The 21,573-nt window shown below is 50.4% G+C and overlaps 1 protein-coding gene across 1 annotated transcript in view; it reads left to right on the top strand.

Annotated features, from left to right (window-relative positions):
• The window catches only part of LOC120405049 (ras-related protein Rab-7L1-like), a 55,295-nt gene that overhangs the window by 2,594 nt on the left and 31,128 nt on the right, over nucleotides 1-21,573 (top strand). The window contains exons 2-4 of the mRNA XM_039538240.1: nucleotides 742-2,156; nucleotides 13,406-13,513; nucleotides 21,429-21,500. Coding sequence (XP_039394174.1) covers nucleotides 1,773-2,156; nucleotides 13,406-13,513; nucleotides 21,429-21,500 — 564 coding nt within the window. The 5' untranslated portion in view covers nucleotides 742-1,772. The remainder of the gene's footprint in view (nucleotides 1-741; nucleotides 2,157-13,405; nucleotides 13,514-21,428; nucleotides 21,501-21,573) is intronic.

The following is a 21,573-nucleotide window of genomic DNA, read 5'->3' as shown; positions in this document are numbered from 1 at the left end:
CCACCGCAGGCAGGCATGCAGCCTGCCTGAGCGCCCCGCTGCGCCGTGGGACTTCTAACGGCTCGGAGTTGGAGATTGCAAGCGGGCAGAGGAGGCCGGATAGAAATGTTATATGGGCCAGATCTGGGCTGTATTTTGCCCACCCCTGCTCTATGGCTTGCTCTGATGCTTATTGCAAAGTATCAGGGAAATCTTGGCTCTTGAACTCGGAGGCTGCCGACCCACGTGTCAGCTGGGGAAATGTTCCGCTCTGCTGTCCGGCATGCCTGGAGCCTGCAGCGGGCCATCTGGGGACGTGTGCGCATCCGCTTCCCTGGTGTTGCAACAGTAGCTCTCAATGGCTGAACAATGGTATTTGTCCTCTGGACTGACCACATCTGTTCACCCTGTCTCGTGACTTTGGTGCACGAGCATCCCACCCAGGACTTTACAGGCTGGGAGGAGGTGATGGGAGATGTATGGGCTCAGTGCGGGGAACAGAACAGGGCAGATTGGTCACCCCGCATAAGCAATGTGATCTGTGTCTCCTCCCCTCCGTTTGATATTGTCCTACTGCTGTGTGTGCCAGGAGTTGTGGGGAAGGGTTAAGTAGCTCAGCAGCATAGTTCTGGAGAGCAGAATAGTAAAGCCATTGAAGGCCAGTGCACGGGAGGGAAGTGTTGCTGAATGAATGCACCATTGTGCTGACTGCGGAAAGGTTAGATAAAATATTCGTATCCCTTGTTTCTCTCCTGTTTTAAGGTGAAAGAACGCAGCAGTCCCTGGAGCGTGGGTGTGAGCCAGGCAGTCTCTCAATGCCAGCATCCCTGCCAGCACTAGCTAGGCTCACCAAGTAACCCTATCTGGGAACTTCCTGTTCCTTTAGTTAAGAGTCATCCTTGCCACGTGTTGTAAGGTGAGAGATTCCCTTACACAGGAGGACGCAGAGGCTCACTGCTGCAGTTGGCGCTTGCTGGTGACCCAGCTGTTCTACAGAGAGCAGGGAAAAGAGGCTACAAGGCATGAAAGGGCCAGTGCTGTCAGCTGCCAGACACCAACCAAGACTCCTCTGCACTGTCTCCCCATGAAAGCGAGGTGCCAGGGAAGAAGAAAGCAGATCTGTAGCTCCGAAGAAGAGAGTTCATTCAGGCGGTGCTTTATTTTTAAACTCTGATCCTCCCAGTTCCTTGCCTGGCTAAGTAATTAAACTGGAACGACCCAAGGAGCTGAAATCAGGGGAACTTTATGCTTTTAAAAGGAGAGAACTCAAATTCCACTCCCTTTGAACTTTTTTATTCTAAAATCCTGCTTTATAACACCCAGGTTTGAAAGACTCTTTGACTCTGTTTTATGTTTGCCCCGCTTCCTCTTAAAAGCAACTGAGCACGAGTCCAGCTGCTGGAGCCAGGGCTTGGTGGGGGAACGCTGCGTGTTGGAAGAAGATGCACTAAGGTGTCAAGAACTAAAGAAGAGAATCCGGGAGACTGCGTGTGCTTCTACGGCTCCTTCTTCTGGGAACAGGGGAACTAGAGCCAAGGGGTTGTAGCTGGAAACTCCTCCTGCTTCTCTACCAGCTTGGTGGTTGGTGTCTCCCATTTCTGGATTGTGCTTGATGGGGATCTCTGCTAGGGGATCAGCCTCTGCAGTCGAGGGCAGGCGCACAAGAACAAAGGACGTGGCATCTAGATGCAGGAAGGGGCATTGGCTTAAGCCCCGGTCAGAAGGTCTTTTCTGGGACAGCTGCCTGCTGTAGCCCCACCAGGTTGCAGGTTGGGGGACATCCACCCTTCAGCATGTCCTCCAAGCAGGAGCAGAAGGAGGCTCACCAGACCAATGGGGTGGTGCTGCCAATCGTGGCTGTGCCCGTGGACTGCCTGGCCAGTCCGGAGCGGCAGCAGCTCATGGAGCCCTCGGAGTTCTTGGAGCCTGACGGAGAAGGGGTGGAAGTGGTGGTGCTGGACTCCCAGGCCAACGCCAAAGGGGTGCGAGAAGAGGACGCCCTGTTGGAGAACGGCAGCCAGAGCAATGAGAGCGACGACACCAGTACGGATCAGGGCCCTGAGCCTGTCTCCCCTCTCAAGGAGACCTCCTTCTCCATCGGGCTGCAGGTCCTCTTCCCTTTCCTGCTGGCCGGGTTTGGGACGGTAGCTGCTGGCATGGTGCTGGACATCGTACAGGTAAGGCTAAAACCTACTGTTACTTTGGGGACTCTGCATAGCTTGGGCTCCGAATCCTGTTCCCTGGCTCCTGGCTTGATTCTACCCCAAGAGCGTGGTGACTCAAATGCTGGGACCATGGCATGTGGTGGTGACTGGGTGGCTTGTGTGAAATGTGGCATTGCTATCCAGTTCTGGGCCGAGTACTCCACAGTGCTAGTTGGGCTGGGCGTGCGGGATAGGAATGAATTGCCCCAAGTTGCCTAACAGGGGTCTGTCAAGGCAAGAGCTCGCTGGCAAAAGAGGATGTGGGAAGCTTTCCCCAACCCAGGGCACACTTCTCTGTGTCTACAGGGAAGGTTCAGTGGTGAGCCTGGGACTTGGGAGACCCAGGCTCAGTTCCCACCTCTGCCAAGAGAGCTCGGGCAAGTCACTTAGCCTTTGTGCCTCGTTCTCCCGTCTGTACAAGGGGGGTAAGAGCACTGCCCTGCTTTGCAGGAAGGGATAAATGCATGGGATTTGTGAGATGGTTGGCTACTGCGGTGATGGGGGCCATAGAAGTACCAATGGCAAACTTCTTTCTCCAGTGCTTTAAGGTAAACTCATAACTTAGGAAGGGTTGGAATTTAGGCATCTGCTTCCATTTGGACGCAGCCACGTCCCATTCTGTTCTGAATCTGGAATTGTTAGAACCAAAGAGCAATGCTATTAGAGAAACTTCCTGTGTGTTTGGAAGGTTGGGGGGCTAGAGTCAGTGTAGCAGTGAACACGCGTGCAGCTGGAGCAGCTGTTGTGGAGTTCACCCTCTGCTGTGCTTGAATGCTCTTTTTCAAGAGCACCATGGTTCTGTCGGCTACCTGATCTGCATTAAAACTGGGAGGAGTTAGGGGGCTGTGTGCAGCCAGAAAGCCCTCTCATTATCCGAGGAGACTGGCTTCGTCCTGATGTTGCCCCAAGGGCTGGGTTGGAGACCAACCTGATCTGAACAGAGTTAACAAATAAAATTGATCTTTCCAACTCAGCCCTTTAGCATTTTTCAGGGAAACAGCTTTCTGGGAATGTGACTGGGGAACCCTAGTTCTAAAACACAGCAACTTGGGACACTGCCTTGGGTGGGTGGGTGGGTTTGCCCTGCGTGATATTGGCAATGCACATTAGATTCCTCTGACCATTCCAGCAGTGACTCTAGCAGAGCAGTGGGAAGGCTTCCCTGAGAAAGCTAGAGTATCTGATTTTATTGTAGTGTGGTATTGCGGCTACCTGAATCTCTTGGACTTGGAGAGTTTCATAACAGCCCCTGGGAGTGGTGACTTGCATTGCAAGGTGAACAAGCTGTGCAGTTTGCTTGGATTTTGTGTGGGGAAAGTGACCTAACTGACCATAGATCTGGTGCCAAAGTCACACACTCTGACCCTGGTGTTCCCAGCACTTGTCCTTGGCAGCTGATCAGCAGCTTAACCATTTCCCAGCTGTCCTGAAGGGCTGGTGTTGTGAACCAGCTTCCTGAACACCCAGAACAAGATAGAAAAGGGACTTCTTCGCTCTGTCTTTCGCTGTAATGTCACACAGCAAAAACATGCATCAGCTGAAGGGAAGTAAAAACTGATGCCAGGAATAAGGTACCAGTTCGCTGTGGGTGTGTGAGGTTATTTATCTGAGCAAAATACAGTCGTCCTCATGAAGAGTTGCCGTCAAAATAAAAATTCAGTTTTGAAAATCCTCACACAGCTGGCCCGAGCTGTGGTATGCAACACCTTAGATCATTCAACATGAAAATACTTTAACCGCGGTCACTTATCATTCTGGCTGGCTTTTGATTTGCACAGCACGGAGACAGCACACCTGGTACTTTCGTTCTTGGGTTTAGCACACTAGTTCTCCCATGTCTGAGCTGCCGGCGATTGTTTAAATCAAAACAGAAATCTCGGTTTTGTGAGCCTTACCTACCAGGGGTTAGAATGATATTTCTCCTTCCCACTCTCCCTCCAGTTCACTGCAGACCTGTCCTTTAAAGCCATTTGTGTGCCTCCTTTCGAAGCAGCTAGTACTGGCCACCGGATGGACCCTCTGTCTCATCCGGTCTGACAATTCCTATGGCTTTACTGGGCCGTTTATTTTTTAAAAAGACCCACCCCTTCGAAACATTTTTAGTCACCGGGTTTGAGCCCCTGCTCTTTTTGAAGCCCAAAATCAACCTGAAGGTGCCTCTAAACAAAGGTCTGCCCTAATGACAGTGGGGGTGGAGGTGGGAGTAACACGGTGGGAGGTAGAGGAGGAGGTAACTCAGCAGCTCCCTGGCTTGCTAGCCCTCTTTTATTTCTGAAGGCAGCAAATCAAATTTCTTCATTCCTCAGTAACCTGGCAGCTCGACTAACTATGCAGCGTGTGCTGCCAACTCCTCAGTAGCTCCCTTTAGCCTTGGTATTAAATGGTCGATCTAAAGGCCATGGGACAAAAACCCAGGCAGTCTGCCTTTTTGACTCGCTGTCCTGCAAGATGTGGGGGTAGCCCTCTCGGTAAAGGGCGGTGCCTTTGTTATCTTGAGCAGACTGCTCCTGGTGCAGAGAGATTGCTCACCCGTTGCGCAGGGCAGTTCCGGAGGGGGCCGTTGGGGAGGAAAGCGTCTTCCCTGCTGGGTGTATTGGTCTCTGCCCAGTGAAAGCTAGCACTGTGGGCTTGCCCTGTTGAGCTGTTCCTGCTGCTAACACGGGAGCGTGCTGAGAATTTGTCATTCAGCAGGGGGAACCCCCTCTGGGATCAGAGGCCTCTACCCCTTTGTGCTGCTGGAGGGCAGGGTTCTGACCAGTGGCACTCCTACAGCAGGAAGCCACGAGGACAGCCCCCTTCCATCCACAGATTCCTGGTTTGTTGACTATGCCATCTGGGCGTGCCGCAAGACTTGTCTGCTCCCCCTCTGGGGGTGTGCTGAGCAGGGAGGATCGTGTCTCTCTGGGGGTGGGCGTCTCTTTATTTGCCGTGCCTGTTATGTTGCTTTTGATGTACCCACCATGACTGGCTGTAGTCCAGTGAGAGCATCTCCGTGGCCTGTTGTTTCAGAGGCTTAGGTACTACCGTAATTGGCATGAGGGATGATATGTAATTATAGGGCATGCCAAGTATGCTGTATAATAGGAGAAATACATAAGAACTAACCCGCTCTCTGATGGAACATCGGGTTTGGAGCTGAGCTGGTGGATCACCATCTGTCCATGTGGCTTGTAACATGATCTAAGCACAGCTTGACTCTGCCAGCGGGGATTGGGCTGGAGAGGGGGCGTGAAGGGAGAGGGAAGGAGCTAGGTGGGCATCACATGTTTGCTCTCCTTGATCATTGTCCAGCCCATAGAAAATTATGTAAGATATGGAATGGGGCCACGGTCCCTGCACATGCCTGTAATTCACGAGGAGAACCGCACATGACATGAAACCTCCTTGTCACCTGCATGTCACACGCACACACCCTGAATTTTGGGGTCAGTGGTGTTGAAACAACTATGTTTTCCCAGGTTGCAGGTGGCACCAAGTATTTACAGGTGACCTGAGGCCTGACTTCTGGGTTTGGTTTTGGGTAGAGGTTGGGGCCCAGCCCCTTGACCTAACACTCTAGGGGTGTCGTGAGGGACATGACATGGGGACAAGTGCTCCCTGGCCTAACCTGTGTCCTCCCCAGGGTGCTTCACCCCTTCCTTTCAAGGGATCACTAAACATCATGCTGCTGGAGTCTCCTCTGAATGAGGAGACCCTGCTCCTATTCAGAACTGTGCTGCTCTGAAACACCCAAATATGGTTACCCAAAACACATGACGGAGTTTTAGATGCAGCTGTTGTCCTTGAAGTAACAGCACTTTTGCACAGGCCTGGGCCATCTCTTATTCAGCAAGACTGTTGTAAAAGCTCCACTTGGCAGGTGGGTGGCTTTTGATGGCATGTGCTAGCTCCTGAACTTTACAAGTATAGTCCGTGACCTTAAAGTGCGGCTACTGTTGGAAGTTTGTGTGACTTGAAAATAAAAAAATGTTTTGATATGGTTCCATATTTATTCTCAAGGGGTTCAGTCTCCAGGCGCTCCTATTTTCCTAACTGCTAGGGCTGCAAATACATCCTGTGGTTTGACCGTGAAGCAATTTACCCCTTGTGTCTTCTGTGACTGATCACCCATAATACTCTCTGCTGGGGAGCTTACCTGACAGTGTGCTATGTGAAGCAGAATAGAGTCCACGTCTCGCTGTCTTTTTATCTCTCGTAACGACCAGGAATTTAAAAGCTTGACTTGGTAAAGCTTTCAGAAGCACGTGGGTTCCAAAGGCACTTTTCAAAATGAGACTTGACTTTCAATGAAAGTGAATGGGATTTAAAGTTGGGTTCCAAAGTGCCTAAGTCATGTTTGCAAAAGGGATTTAGGTTCTTGCGCATCTGAAAATCTTACTTCAAGTTCAGTGTTTAATTTGTAATGAAAGAGGTGCCAGGGCTCAGGCAATTATTTTACATTCATAACTGAAGCAGTGAGCCCAGTGGTGCCGGGGCTATGAACTGCCAAGCCTACAGGTGCCAGGGCTCAGCCCTGGCAAACCCTGGCACAGATCAAGCACTGCCCAAGTTTCAGGTCAGCAGATGTGTCAGCAGACAGCTGAGACTGCCAGGATCTGTTAGATCTTCCTCTTGACTGTCTGATTCCCCTCTTCAGCCTTAGAAACACTTTCTCCTGCTGTTGACAGGGGCGAGAGGGGATTTGAATGACTCTATCAATGGCGTGGGTCTCTCCTGAAGGTCTGTGCACAATAGCACTTAAGCCGGGGAGGGGGAGTTGCATTATCCCCCAAAGGCCTGTTCATTAGGCACACTCCACTGCAGCGAGCTTTGTGCCCCATAGGAGCCATTGGGGCTGATATAAATATGCCCGTACGTTGGGCTTGTGTAACATCTTATAATAAGAAAGTTGGCAGGAGCCCATGGGTCCTGCTCTCTGCAGCAAGCAGGCTGCTGATGCAGGTGTAAAGTCTTGTTTTCCCTTCTTGGGAACGGCTTTTTTTTTTTTTCCTCCCTTCTTCTAGGAACATCTCTGGCTTGGCCCAGTGTCTGCCCTGCCGAGGGAATGTGCTGTAGCAGGTTCTGGTTACAAGTTACAGCAGCTCTCCTGGGCACTAGTGGTTCTCAAACTTTTGTACTGGTGAGCCCTTTCACATTGCAGGCCTCTGAGTGCGACCCCCCTTATGAATTAAAAACACTCTTAAATCTATCTAACACCATTATAAACGCTGAATGCAAAATGGGGTTTGGGATGGATGCTGACAGCTCGCAACCTCCCTCATGTAGTAACCTCACAACCCTCAGACTGAGAACCCCTGGTGTAGACTTTTTAAAGGTCAATGTACAATGGCAGTATACGTGGTCAAGAGAGGGGGAGGGCTGGAGGTTCCTCTTGCTGCCGCCTGACCCCCTGCTGTAGTGTCCCTTGCGACAAAGGCAGGGATCTTGTATAATTGATAGGACTATAACAATGTTTAAAAGGGGACTGGATAAATTCATGGTGGCTAAGTCCATAAATGGCTATTAGCCAGGATGGGTAAGAATGGTGTCCCTAGCCTCTGTTCAGGTCAGAGGATGGATGGGAGAGAGAGAGAGAGATCCATTGCATGCTGTTGTTTTTCCCCCTCCAGGGGGCACTGGCCACTGTCAGTAGACAGATAGATACTGGGCTGGACCTTTAGGACCTGTTTGACCTGGCCTTCTTTTGCTTGTTTCTTATGTTCTGGATACAGACTGACCCTGTGGCCTTCTCTTGTTCTCTAGCTCCCAGGCTTATGCTTGTGCTGCCTACTGTTGCCACAGGGCCTGGCTTGGACTTGGTAGATGTGGGAGCTTTTCCAAAGCCCTGGAGCAGCAGTCCTCTTGGCCACACTGAGCCCCAGATAAAATAATAAATAGCTGAGCTCTGTTTCCAAAAGTGCTGACGGCTCGCAACATCCAGTGCTTTAAAGGTGAGCTGCAGAACTGAGTCAGTGGGAGCTGCAGGTGCTCAGCATCTCTGAAATCCATCTCCGATGAAGGAGGTCAAGTTGTCATTATCCCCACTAAATGGATGGAGCAACAGACATGGAGGTGAAATGATTTGGTCACGAAGTGTTAGGGTTGGGATTAGAACCCAGGATTTCTGATTCCCATTCTGCGACTACTAGACCTTGTTCCCACTCTGACGAAAGGATCTTTAGAGAGGCAAGTGCCCATATGTCCGGCTGTATCCATAGACTTTTTAAGCCCAGAAGGGACCCTTCAGATGATCTAGTCTGACCTGCATAACACAGGTCATGGAACTTTGCCCAGTGATTTCTCCTCCTGGTCCAACTTGTGATTGAACATGAGCGTGTTGTCTTCCCTGAGCAGCCCCAGGGACACCTGACTCCCTTGGCTTGTGTGTGGGAAGCACGGTAACCAGCGATTGAGTGCATGTGTGTGCTGATAGGGCCGGCCCCCGCAGAGCTGGCAGTGCAATAACCGCAGCATCTCCTACTGCAAGCCTAAAAGGAGGAAGCGGAGCTCAGCCACTCCTACCTGTGACCTTAAAGGAGGCCAGCCTGACAAGCCCTGTGGCCAACAAAATGTTTGAGGGCACTGCTGCTGCTCCTCCCTACCCCCTCAGGCACTGAGATTGACACCCCCTTTCCCACATGTGCTCAAGTACTGACCCTGAAACTGTGCCATTTAACAAAGCCCTCCGCGGCGATGCAAAGGTCCCTGGACTAAGAGCTGAGAACGATCGCTTGACTAGGCTGCTCAAATGCACTGGCTTCAGCTCCTTATGGCATCCAGAATGGGAGCCGGGAGGATTTTGCTCAGGCTGGTGAAGGGCAGCAGAGGCCTGGGTGCTTGTCCCCACTCTGTCGTGGAGTTGCTGTGTAACTAGGTTTGGGGGAAGGGCTGCAGGTAACTGACCTGCTCCGTTATTCACATCTGCAAAATGGGGCTAACGCTTGCCCATCTCACAGGAACGCTAGAAGGCTTACGATGCTCCTAAATTGCTACGGTGCCTAGGGAAAATCCCACTCAATTCAGGTTGGAGACCCTCTGAGGAAAGTGGGACATGTTTTAGGCCCCACGTGCACCCAGACTCATCCATATCCATTGTCGATCTTTAAAGAACGCTAGCAACACCCTGGGGAGGTTGGGAAGGAATGTCTCCATCGGGAACTGCAGCATGGAGAGACCGAGTGACTTGCACTCGGTCAAACAGGAAGTCTGTGGCTGAGCAAGGAATTAAACCTGGGCTTAAGTCCCAGGCTGCTGCTCTAACCACTGGACAATCCTTCCTCTCAATACATTAAAAACAGTGAGATAAATCCAGCCCCCGAGCTGTGTTCTGTCTGATTCTGGGAAGGGCAGCGACAAGGCTGGATGGGTGGGTGGGAGGGATGGGCCAATGACCCTGTTCATTACTGAACCTGCAGGGTTTGCAGGTGGTTTAAGTGAAGCCTTTGGTTTTGCTTTGGCTCTGGATCTGGATGACTGTTCTTAAAATAAACCGCAGACTGATAGAGATGTTGCCATGATGTTTTCTTAATTCCATTGGAAACAGTTCCTCTCAAACCGCCACTCTCCTGCCAGGAGTAAGCCAAACACTGCAGTGCTGAGAACCTGGCAGAGAAACTTTCCTCCCTGACTCCTGTTGTCCCACCACTGAAGGTAAAGGGCACAAAAAATGGAAAAATAAACAAGGTGATTGAAATCCTTCCCCGAGGGAAGGGGTTATTAATGCAGATAGAGAGCTCTCTGTTTGCAGTAAGTGTTAAGTGTGCAGGGCTCCTTGTAATAGACAAGAGCACACATCTGGCCAGCTGTTGGGATCTCTGCCAGTCTAGAGCTGCACCAGTGGCAGTGCAGCTGTGGGAGATCTAAACAGCCCATCCTAGTCAAGGCCTTAGGGAATATCGTGAGAGCAGCAGGGGCCGTGCCTGCAAATATGTTAACTGTGGGAACCCCCAGTGGTAGCTTTCTAGAGAGCACGGGAATGCTGGTGCCGTTGCACCTGTACAAGTCTTGCCCAGCCTTTGCTGTTACTAATTTGTGTTACCATAGCACCCGGAAGCCCTAACTATGGACCAGGACCCCCCCGTGCTAGGCGCTGTACAAACACAGAACACAAAGACAGTCCCTGCCCCCAAGAACTTACAGTCCAGGTGTTAGACTGGAGACAACAGGTAGGTACAGCTGGATGGGGGAGTGCCAGGATGCAATGAAACAATTTTACATTCAGACTTGGTTTTTGACCCGTGCTCAGGGTGTTATACAGACAAGACTACACAGGATCTTTTCAGGGGGTAAGACAAAGATGCCACATTTATTATGATAATTTGATTTATAACCAATAACTAATATCTTAATCCTTATACACACACATTATACCTAATACCTATACACACACACACATCCACATTCACACATACACCCATCCATCAGATGTTCTGCAGCTGCTGCATAGTTACCAGTCCTGAACATAGCTTGAGTTTGTGGCTTGATTTTGCAGCTTGGGTTCGTAGCTTGTGGCAGCTAACTGGCCAGGAAAGCCAGGCACAAGGAAGGGCTGGGTCTCTGTTGGGCATGCACCGATGCCCTTCCATGTTGGCAGCAGAATGTTACCCTCCAAAGTCTTCCATCTCACCCATCCTGTTTGTAGGCTTTAGTTTGAATCCAGAGTTTATAGGTCTTGCTGTGTCACGCTGCCTCTGGGTTTGGTGATTGATCACCCGTCAGTTGCAGATGTGACTTTCAGCCCTCGGACCTGGCTTTGATCTTCCTTCTATTGTATCTTTTCTTTTTAGGGTGGACTCTTCTTACTTTGTTAGGGCTCTTGTCTGCATCTTCAGCCGATGGGGTTTGAACTCTTATTTCATCAGGACAGGCTGGGGCTGGAGGTTGTTTCCATCATCCATACATACCTCATTCACACATCTAAACTAAACTAGTAAGATTACAGCAGGGTTTGCAAAAATGAAGGTTGCAGCAAGCTTTTACAAAATGGAGTAAGCGTTTTAAAATGAGGTTTGAATTACAATATGGCAAAGAGTGAACAGAAGTTACAATGTAGGCAAGTGTAATAAATGGTGAACAGAAGTGACAATACTGAAACAGTGCAAGTCTCAGTAATTTAAGCAGGAATTGGATTGATAGTGAAACTTACAAAGGCAGCTGACTGAACAGCTATGGCTCTTAACAAGCATCTTCATTGTCAATTAACCAGTTATTGGGGTAACCAGTTTTATGAATGAATGTTTCATTCATAAAACTTTACTTATGAAGTTACATTAATAAAGTGAAAAATTTAAAAACCATTTCATTCATTAGTTCTACAAGGGTCAGAGTGCCCCCATCTTTGAGATACCAGCATGTGCCACCTCAGAAAGGGAAAAGCGTCCTGTCTGCGTCCCCACCATCCTGTCAGGAGAAAGGCAACTCGTGGTGTTCTCTGTAGTGTTGCCTAAGGGAAGCTGCATAACGTACGTATTGCTGGGAAGGCAGATGGGCCTTACTTCGAGATTGGGGCACCACGATTGCCATCAGGATCTGTTCCAATGGTGCGTAGCTCCCCTTGCGGGCAGGCAGGAACTCGGCAATAGAAGGAGCAAAGAAGCCTTTTGCTCAATGCTTATGAAAGTAAAGGATTGACCCCTTGAGGCTTTTCTAAGCCTTCCGTTTTTCAGCTGTGGTCTCGGTGGTTTTTTTCCCCATCCTGCCTTAGGAAGCCAGCTGCTCTGCTGTTGGGCTCTTTACCCTGCAATTACTCTTCATCTCTTTCCTGAACAGCCCAGTGTTGTTAGCTCCGTCTCTAGCACAAGGAAACCGAGTTGGCTGTGGGGGCGGAGTAGGCAGCAGCATGTCTCTTAGCAATGCAGGTTCCAGAGCGAGGGAGGGCAGGCTCCCTCCCTTAGCAGAATAAATCAGTCTGTCCTGCTCCAGCAGAAGCCAAGAGCATGTGATGCTGTTTTTTCTGGGGTTGGCGGAGGAGGAAGGCAGTGGGAATTTTGGCAGCATAACGTCTGTGTTTGCACTCCACACGCAGAGGGGATGGTCTTGGACTGGGACCGAGACCTGGGTCCAGTTCCTGGCTCTGCCAAATACTTCAAGTAACTGTCCAACACTGGATCTCTCTGCGCCTCCGTTTCCATGTTTGTAAAATGTCTTGTCTGTTTAGAGCATGAGCTTTCCGGGGCAGGACCCTCTCTTACGAGGTGTATATACAGCCCCTCGCGCAGTGAGGCTGTGATCTCGACTGGGCCTGCAGCGTCCCAGAGAAGGTTTGTGTATTCACGGGCCACATGGAGTCAAAATGTCCAAGTGCGTAAATAATGAAATAGCTTTCCTGAAATTCACTTCCGAACGAAGGTGTAGCACAGTTCGGCTTCTCCGATAACTGACTCTGTCACTGGTCTGCGTCTGTTCATAAGAGCTGGGCCTATTGGTCTCAGTAGATAGACGCTTGATCAACAGTCGAGCAGGCTCTTACGGTAATTTTTTTACTCACTTGGCGGCGCTCTGGGTCTTCGGCAGCACTTCGGCGGCGGGTCCTTCACTCGCTCCGGATGTGTTCGGCGACACTGAAGGACCCGCCGCCGAAGACCCACGGAGCGAGTGAAGAACCTGCCGCTGAAAACCCGGCGCGCCACCCTGTCAGTAAAAGCACCGCCGGGTGAGTAAAAGCGCTGCAGCGGGTGACGCCTTTTTTTGTGATCGCTCCCCCTGTTCGTTCCACCTGGCTATGCCACCTCTCTTACCGTTGACAAAGAGAGGCACAGTGTTCAAATCCTGCCCCTGCCCTTTGTGCTGCAGTAGGAGGTGGAGGACGACTCCAGTCATTGCCATAGGAAAACAGAGACTTTCCAACACTTGGGTCCACTTTGCAAAGAGCTTGGCAGTCCCGTGGTCTTGAAACAGGGAAGGAATGGAGCCAGAGCAGGGGGTATAGTCAAAGCATTTGAGGCTGGGAGTTACAGTTATTACCAGTTCTGTGTTTCACCTGCCACAGATGTACTTCTGAGGGAAGGAGAGCTAGACATTAAGCTTCTCTACAGTCTGGCTGGTATTCTACTGAAGTGCCTTGTAATCCCAGTCATGGAGCAGGAACCTATTGTGCTAGGTGTTGTCCAAACAGAACAAAAAGACCATCCTTGCCACCTGCAGCTGTTACCTTGTACCAAGATTCTTAGAGAGAGAGAGTGTGTGTGTGTGTGTGTGTGTACACACACACTATGAATAATACATAAACTCTTTTCGTCTTGCAGCACTGGGCCGTGTTCAAAAATGTGACTGAAGTATTTATCCTGGTTCCTGCATTGCTGGGACTGAAGGGGAACCTAGAGATGACACTGGCATCTCGTCTTTCTACAGCTGTGAGTTATCTGGGATGGGCTGGGGGACGGGGAGGGAAATTCCATATCTGCTTGTGTTTCTCTATGGAGAGGAGGGGAAAAGAGAGCTATTGGGGGAGGGGGGCATGTAGCCGCTGCCCGTGGACTCCCTTGCACCTTCCACTCACTTTGTGGTGGCTTAAATCACTGATGGATTTGCCTAGATATTATGCAGTTGCTCTGAACGGTATCATTGTGGGTTTGCCAGTCTCCAGGGCTCCACCGGTTTCCTCTCTCTATCCCAGGCTGCACCAGCTCTTCCCCTGGCCAGTGCCACTGCCAGTCCATTCATTTGGCTTCCCCCCCGCCCCCCGAGGGGGGACCTCGCTGTGCTTCTCAGTGAGCTTTCAGCATTACACGGTAGTGAGTGTTCCTGAAGTTCGGATAAATGTTACCCCTCCTCTTCGTGATTCCATCCAGTCAGAGCAGTTGAGACATTGCCTGTCTGCCCCCTCTCTCTTTGTCCCCGAACTATCTTCACGGGTATCCCGTGCCCAAGACGCCAGCTCACACAGCTATCGCCCCTGCCCTGCTTTGATTAGCGGGGTACTGAGTCATGAGAGAGAAGAACCCCTTTTTGGCATGGGGTGTGGAAGAGAAGAGCCTGATTTTAAGCATCTCCCATAAGCAGGGGGCCTTTTGGATCAAGTCAGATGAGCAGTCAGCAAAAGAGGTGCCTGTCACAGTTCATGGCAACTACACCTGTTTTTCCCCTCAGTGGTCCGGCAAGGGCACGCACTGGCTGTTGCCATGTGTGGATGGAGACACGCTTCTCTCCCTTCTGACTGGGGTATCTTCAGGCTGAAGGGTTCCCTGCCTTCACTGTGTTATTCCCAGCTCAAGACAGACTGTCTAAGCAGACCCCAGCACCGAGACTAAGAACAGAGTAACTGACACAGTTAGGCTACTTTATTTTTAGGGTAAAAACATTACAGAGAGAACCTATTAAAAACAATAAAAGAACCTACACACATGCTAATAAGCTTCCCAAAGCTCACCCCAACTCCGCCATGGGCTCTGCCAGTTGATCATCCTTTAAACCCCACAAAGGGGTCTCTTCTCCAGGTACAGGTTCGTAACAGCCTCAGTTCAGCACTAGCTCACTCATGTGAAGTTTAATCCATCTTTTATACAGTTCAGGGGTCTTTGAATTGGAGTTTCCAGGAGCAGGTATTCAGAAGACAGTGGATTTTTCTCCCCAGGGCATAGCTTAAAAAGGCCTCTCTAGTACCTTCCATGAAGCCTACTTCACACACATTGTCACAAACTGTTTTTTTATTTTGTTGACGTTTCTAACATTTCCCCAGGGTTTACATTAGTCAGTCTCCTGGAAAAGTTGCATGCAATCCTACAATAACACATCAACAATTTCATGTTTAATACCATGGACCCTGAAGGTATTAAACTTAATTCGATAAGTTGTGTCCAGAATATTGCGGGAAATTGCTCTCTGTCACAATGGCCACTTTGTCAAGCGCCTGGCAGTTCAGGAAGGACTTTTGAATATGAGTCGAGCAGGAAGACTGTTTAAAGTCCTAACGCCTGGTGTACGGCTCTCCCCTCCCCTGCCCTGCGTGCTGCTCTGCCTGGAAGAACTGCTGGATCCAGAAGAGGGGTGTGGGCGTGTTTAGCTGGGAGAGTTCTGATCTAGTTGAAAGGGATCTGACTTGTGCTTCAGGGAACTAAATACAGAAATGCCCCAAAAGCAGGCTGGGGAAAGCTGTGAGTGGCAGAGGCTGCAGGGCTTTGAGAGAATTGTGCTGCAGGGACAAGGTTGGAGGCACGTTCTCCTGTCCTGTGGAATCCTGCAAAGAGCATTGGCATCCTAGCTGAAAACCTCTGGAAGCCAATGGAAGGGCAAGATCGGGCATTGCCTCTTTGTGAGTGTAATGGCCAGATCCATAAAATAGCTTCCCGACTGAGATGGGGGCAGGCGCTCCAGACTGCCAAGACAGGACTAGGCTAAGCGCAGTTATAACCGAACTGCTTCTCGTCAGTGCTTTGGCACTAACGGAGCATTCTGTCCCTGTAGCTGAGCTGGGCAGGAGGCCTGGAATCCTTTCCTGTTAGGGACTGGAAATTCTCCTCCCTTTCCATAAAGCCCGTTCTTCCAGGGCGTGACAACAGGTGACTGTTGGATGTTTTCATGCCTCACAGCGCACCCTACAATGGGTCCACAGCTGTGATTCTTCAAGCACAACAGTACCTGCTGCCTGCAGCTCATCTCTTTCCTCTCTCTGCCCTCTGAATTAACACATTCAGAGTGCAGCCCTCAAAGCAAACAGCCGGACCTGGTCTTCAGGGGACAGGGGCACAGGAAACTGCTCAGAAATGGCTGACTCAGACTGCTACCCAGGGAGGATTTGGGGGGCGAGGCATTCGCAGGACGCCATCGAGCACTGTCAGGTTGGAGGGGAGCAGTGAGCACAGCTGGCAGAAAGCCTGGGGAGAGTTGCGCGTGTCTCTGTCTCTGCCAGGCCTCTTTAGTACGTCTGAGCCCTGACCCAGGGGAGTAATGCCAGCTATGGTTCCGAGAGCAGCGGCCTCCCTGACTGTGACTCGTGGCCCCTGTTGTGCCTGGATGCCAGCAGGCCAAGTGCACGGCTCTTCCTTGCAGGCAGAAGAGCAGGCTCTCAAACTATTCTTGACTTTGTCTTCTGCTCTTCCTGCTGCAGCCCCTCTCCCACTCTGAACAGCCGCTACATTTCCATGTGTCCTGCAGGACCCTGCTCTGGTGCACGGTGACGTTTGTGTTACCGCGTCACGCTGGCTCAGTGTTCTGGAGGCGTCTAGTTTGCAGAGAGGGGGGTTGCTTAGTCTCTAGCCCCCACGTCAGAATCAGGGCTCCCTGGCCAACATCAGGGTGGGTAGCGAGAAAGAGGCTCTATCTGGATTAGCTCTTGGTTCAGCTCTGCATGTACGGTGAAGCACAGAGGGCATCCTACCACTACAACCCCCCAGCTGGTTACCGCTGACTAGAACAACTCCTCTTCCTCCTTGAATCCAGCCTCTGCAGCTCTTAGCCCTGGTGCCCTTGCTCCTAAGAAGCAAGCAGAGATCTGGCCGGGAAATGACATTGCCAACTACCGGCTGGCACGCCGCGCCTGCTGCCGAGGCTGTCATCTCGGTGCCAAGGTTCCTTGTCTCCAGCTGATGGTGGGAACAAGCTTTCCCCTCCTTATTGTGCCAGGTGGGAGCAGAAGCCAGCTGCGATTCTGCCAGAGGCAAAGGCTGAGTGGTGAAGCTAATGTCAGTGCAGGCCAGACTTTCGTTGCTCCTCCACTTGGGGAAACAAATCCCTTTGTTTCATCCTTATTGTTTGGAGCATGTAAGGGATGTGAGGTCTTTTGTGGGGGTGGGGTGGAGGAGCGGGGCTGGCTGGCTTGGCTCTGTCCAGCCACGCACTAAGCATGCAGCTCCCACTGTGTGGCTGGGATCAGAGCTTTGCTCTTCTGGGACAAAGGCAGAGTGCACCGCTTCCTCCATCCCCCACCTTCCCAGCAGTGGTGCTGGCCCAGGGCTGGGGCCTTGGCGGGGAATCAAGACTGTGCAGAAAGTCACCGGAATGGCAAACTTTCCTATCTCCCTCCATGTCCACAGCAGGGCCACAAGAGGACCAGGGCACAGAGAGAGCAATGACCCGGCCTATCTACCTCCCTCTGACGCTCCGTGCCTGCGCGCAGCCCTGTCCGTGCCAGCTGGGTCTCCTTGTGCTGCCTACTGACATGCCATGACCTTGATCTGACTAGTGTGGAGAAATTAGCATGGCTTCCAGCCCATAGGGGATCAGTTAGAGCTTGGTGCATGGGGGGGGGGGGAATGACACACTGCCCTTTAAACTGTTAAACTCCCTTCTGGCCTCCTTGGGGTCCCTTCGGCATACACGTGTGATGGGATCCGACGACCCATCTGGCTTGCTTTTTATTCCCCTCTTGCTCTGCTCCTTCCTAGGCGTAGGAGGCCACCTGTAGAGTGGCAGCAGAGAGGCCTTCTCAAAGGAATCGCTTGGGACATGGTCACTGTGCTGGCTCTGCAGGACAGCAGCCTGGAGTGGCTTCCGCAGGCTGCATATTCCTCATTAAGGCTCCCCGGCCAGTTCCTTTCACCATTAGGAAGCAAAACTTTCCTGTTGGGGGATTAAAATCTTGTTGCTACTGACTACAGCCAGGTTATGTTAATCCTGACCTGAGGGCAGGAATTTAAGATCCAGCTTCATACTGAGCTAAAATACCTGTGGGGTATGTGCTGATTGTCCCTGTAGTTGCCTTCTCCCTCCTCCCACTACCCCCCCCCCCCCGGCCCCGGCGTTGAACTGGCCAGACTGCAGAAATTCCTGAGAATGCTCCTTAAACCCAGGCTCCGTTAGTGTCTGAAGACTTTTTTTCGAGCATGGATGCTCTTCCTTCCTGAAGAGAATGGCCCTGTATCCTTCTACCCACATGCCATGTGCCCTGGTAACTTGAGGCCTGGGGACAGATTTCAAATGAGAGTCAAATGCCATGAGAGGAGGGTTGTTGCCCTGGAGCCATGGCCACATTCCGACTTGGGCAGCTGTTCTCTTTTACTAAATTGACCCGGCCGACTCAGTTGGCTACGTTGTTTTTCTTCCCTTCCTGTCCTGAACAGTTTAGAGTTGCCGTGCTCCACCCCAGAAGTGGATGCATTTCAGTAGTGGATGAAGTGCTTTGTCAGAGTCTCTGCAATCGCTGGTTTGGAAGATGCTATGGAAATATTCAAGAAGTGGCAGGGACTGGGCAGTGGGGAAAGAATGCTGATTTGAGCTGCTTGACCATGATTTCTCTCTGGCACAGAAACTGGAGGGAAGGAAACTGCCACCACATCCCTTCTAGCTGTTAACGGCCTTGCTTGTGCTTTAGGGAACCCTTTTCACACTTCAGAGTGGCAGCCATGTTAGTCTGTATCAGCAAAAACAACGAGGCGTCCTTGTGGCATCGAGACTAACAAATGTATTTGGGCGTAAGCCTTTGTGGGCTAGAACCCACTTCATCGGCTGTTCTGCTGGATCTGCATAGGCTCGTGGCTTGAACCAGGGGCTAGCAGTCAGGACGCCTGGGTTCTGTTTCTGACACTCGGTCACTGTAACCTTTGGCTTGTCATTTCCCCTCTCTGTGCATCAGTTTCTGTTATTAAATTGGGCCCCACAATCCTTGCTCTGCATCTCTAGGGGGTGCTGTGATACTTAGTGTCTCTAAATCGCATAGAGACCTGCAAGGGACAGGTTGGCAGGGCCTTCTGCAGTAACTCTGCTCAAATGTTGCAAAACAGCAAAGTTGTCTGCTGCCAGATTACAGCAACTTTCAGTCTGTTCTGTTTAAGCTGATTAGTGTCTTTTGTAGCCATCCTGGTGCCAAAAGACCCCCATGTGCTGTGGCTGCTTCCCACCACTCACCAGGCTTCCACAGAGCATTGGCTTTGTTTACCTAACGTTATTTAAAAGGGAAAACGCTCATTGCCATCACCCTGGCCTTCCTTATCAGAGCTTAGGGTCCGATCTGATAGCAGAGCTGGGGTATTGAGCCCTTTGGCCAGCTGCAGGAACAGCATGACCCAGATGGGTGTGAGCCAGAATTGGTAGTGAGACGTGGTATTAGGAGCTCCGTTGGGAAAGCATCTGCAATGTCTCTCTCCCCATTCCAGCGTGTGCTAAAGGGGAAATGGAGGAGGTTCTGCCGCGGTCCCAGATTCACTGGCAAAGTCTTTGTAGACCCTGGTCTCCAGAGCACGTGGCAAACCCTAAATCCTTGCTCTGCCCTTGTGGCATACGTGTTAACCCGGCTTCTGCAGCTAGGAGAATGGAGGCAATTAAGGGGGACTGGAGTGTGGCTCTTGTCTTAGAAATGGCGCATTCCTGCCACCCTGTTCTGTGCTCAGAGCAGTAGGCCAAGACAGCTGATGCCCAGCTCCTCCTTCACTTATCTGTCAGCCGTTGGTTGCAGGATTCTCTTTTGTCTGCAAGAATTGAGGACCTTGGGAACCCCGAAAGCAATAGAGGAAGCCTCTTGACTCTGCAGCTCGTTCCCTTCTCAGCTGAAAGTGGGAGGTGATTGGCCACCTTGCTCTTGTCCGCATCCTGCTGCTCTGTTCCTGTTGCCTGGCTGACCTGTGGGGCCGTTAGGAATAAGAACATAAGAAAGGCCGTACCGGGTCAGACCAAAGGTCCATCTAGCCCAGTATCTGTCTACCAACAGTGGCCAATGCCAGGTGCCCCTGAGGGAGTGAACCTAACAGGCAATGATCAAGTGATCTCTTTCCTGCATCCATCTCCATCCTCTGACGAACAGATGCTAGGGACACCATTCTTACCCATCCTGGCTAATAGCCATTTATGGACTTAGCCACCATGAATTTATCCAGTCCCCTTTTAAACATTGTTATAGTCCTAGCCTTCACAACCTCCTCAGGTAAGGAGTTCCACAAGTTGACTGTGCACTGCGTGAAGAAGAACTTCCTTTTATTTGTTTTAAACCTGCTGCCTATTAATTTCATTTAGTGACCCCTAGTTCTTGTATTATGGGAATAAGTAAATAACTTTTCCTTATCCACTTTCTCCACATCACTCATGATTTTATATACCTCTATCATGTCCCCCCTTAGTCTTCTCTTTTCCAAGCTGACGAGTCCTAGCCTCTTTAATCTTTCCTCATATGGGACCCTCTCTAAACCCCTAATCATTTTAGTTGTCCTTTTCTGAACCTTTTCTAGTGCTAGTATATCTTTTTTGAGGTGAGGAGACCACATCTGTACACAGTATTCGAGATGTGGACGTACCATGGATTTATATAAGGGCAATAATATATTCTCAGTCTTATTCTCTATCCCCTTTTTAATGATTCCTAACATCCTGTTTGCTTTTTTGACCGCTTCTGCACACTGCGTGGACATCTTCAGAGAACTATCCACGATAACTCCAAGATCCTTTTCCTGACTCGTTGTAGCTAAATTAGCCCCCATCATGTTGTATGTATAGTTGGGGTTATTTTTTCCAATGTGCATTACTTTACATTTATCCACATTAAATTTCATTTGCCATTTTGTTGCCCAATCACTTAGTTTTGTGAGATCTTTTTGAAGTTCTTCACAATCTGCTTTGGTCTTAACTGTCTTGAGTAGTTTAGTATAATCTGCAAACTTTGCCACCTCACTGTTTACCCCTTTCTCCAGATCATTTATGAATAAATTGAATAGGATTGGTCCTAGGACTGACCCTTGGGAACACCACTAGTTACCCTCTCCATTCTGAGAATTTACCATTAATTCCTACCCTTTGTTCCCTGTCCTTTAACCAGTTCTCAATCCATGAAAGGACCTTTCCTTTTATCCCATGACAGCTTAATTTACGTAAGAGCCTTTGGTGAGGGACCTTGTCAAAGGCTTTCTGGAAATCTAAGTACACTATGTCCACCGGATCCCCCTTGTCCACATGTTTGTTGACCCCTTCAAAGAACTCTAATAGATTAGTAAGACACGATTTCCCTTTACAGAAACCATGTTGACTATTGCTCAACAGTTTATGTTTTACTATGTGTCTGACAATTTTATTCTTTACTATTGTTTCAACTAATTTGCCCGGTACCGACGTTAGACTTACCGGTCTGTAATTGCCGGGATCACCCCTAGAGCCCTTTTTAAATATTGGCGTTACATTAGCTAACTTCCAGTCATTGGGTACCGAAGCCGATTTAAATGTCACGGGCCGTCACGAACGGCGATGGAATGCTCATTTTTTCTCCTCTTGAACCACCCTCCTGGAGAGCTTGGGTCTCGAATTGTTCTCCCCTGCCCCACGACAAATGTACCGCCACTGTGAACAAGTTTCCTGAGCGCTAGCCATCTGAGAGGGGTTCAGTCTAACCGATACCATGCTCTCTTCCTACAGGCTAACATCGGGCACATAGACACACCCAAGGAGCTCTGGAGGATGATAATGGGGAACATGGCTCTGATTCAGGTAAACTGGGGGGAATGAGGCTGGCTTTGGGGGCTGTGCAGCAGTGACACTGGAAGGAGAGTTTAAATACTGA

Source organism: Mauremys reevesii, linkage group 4 (assembly GCF_016161935.1).
Source record: "Mauremys reevesii isolate NIE-2019 linkage group 4, ASM1616193v1, whole genome shotgun sequence".
Taxonomy (NCBI): Eukaryota; Metazoa; Chordata; order Testudines; family Geoemydidae; genus Mauremys; species Mauremys reevesii.
Note: the sequence above shows the minus strand (reverse complement) of the source record. Positions and strands in the feature narration are given on the sequence as shown.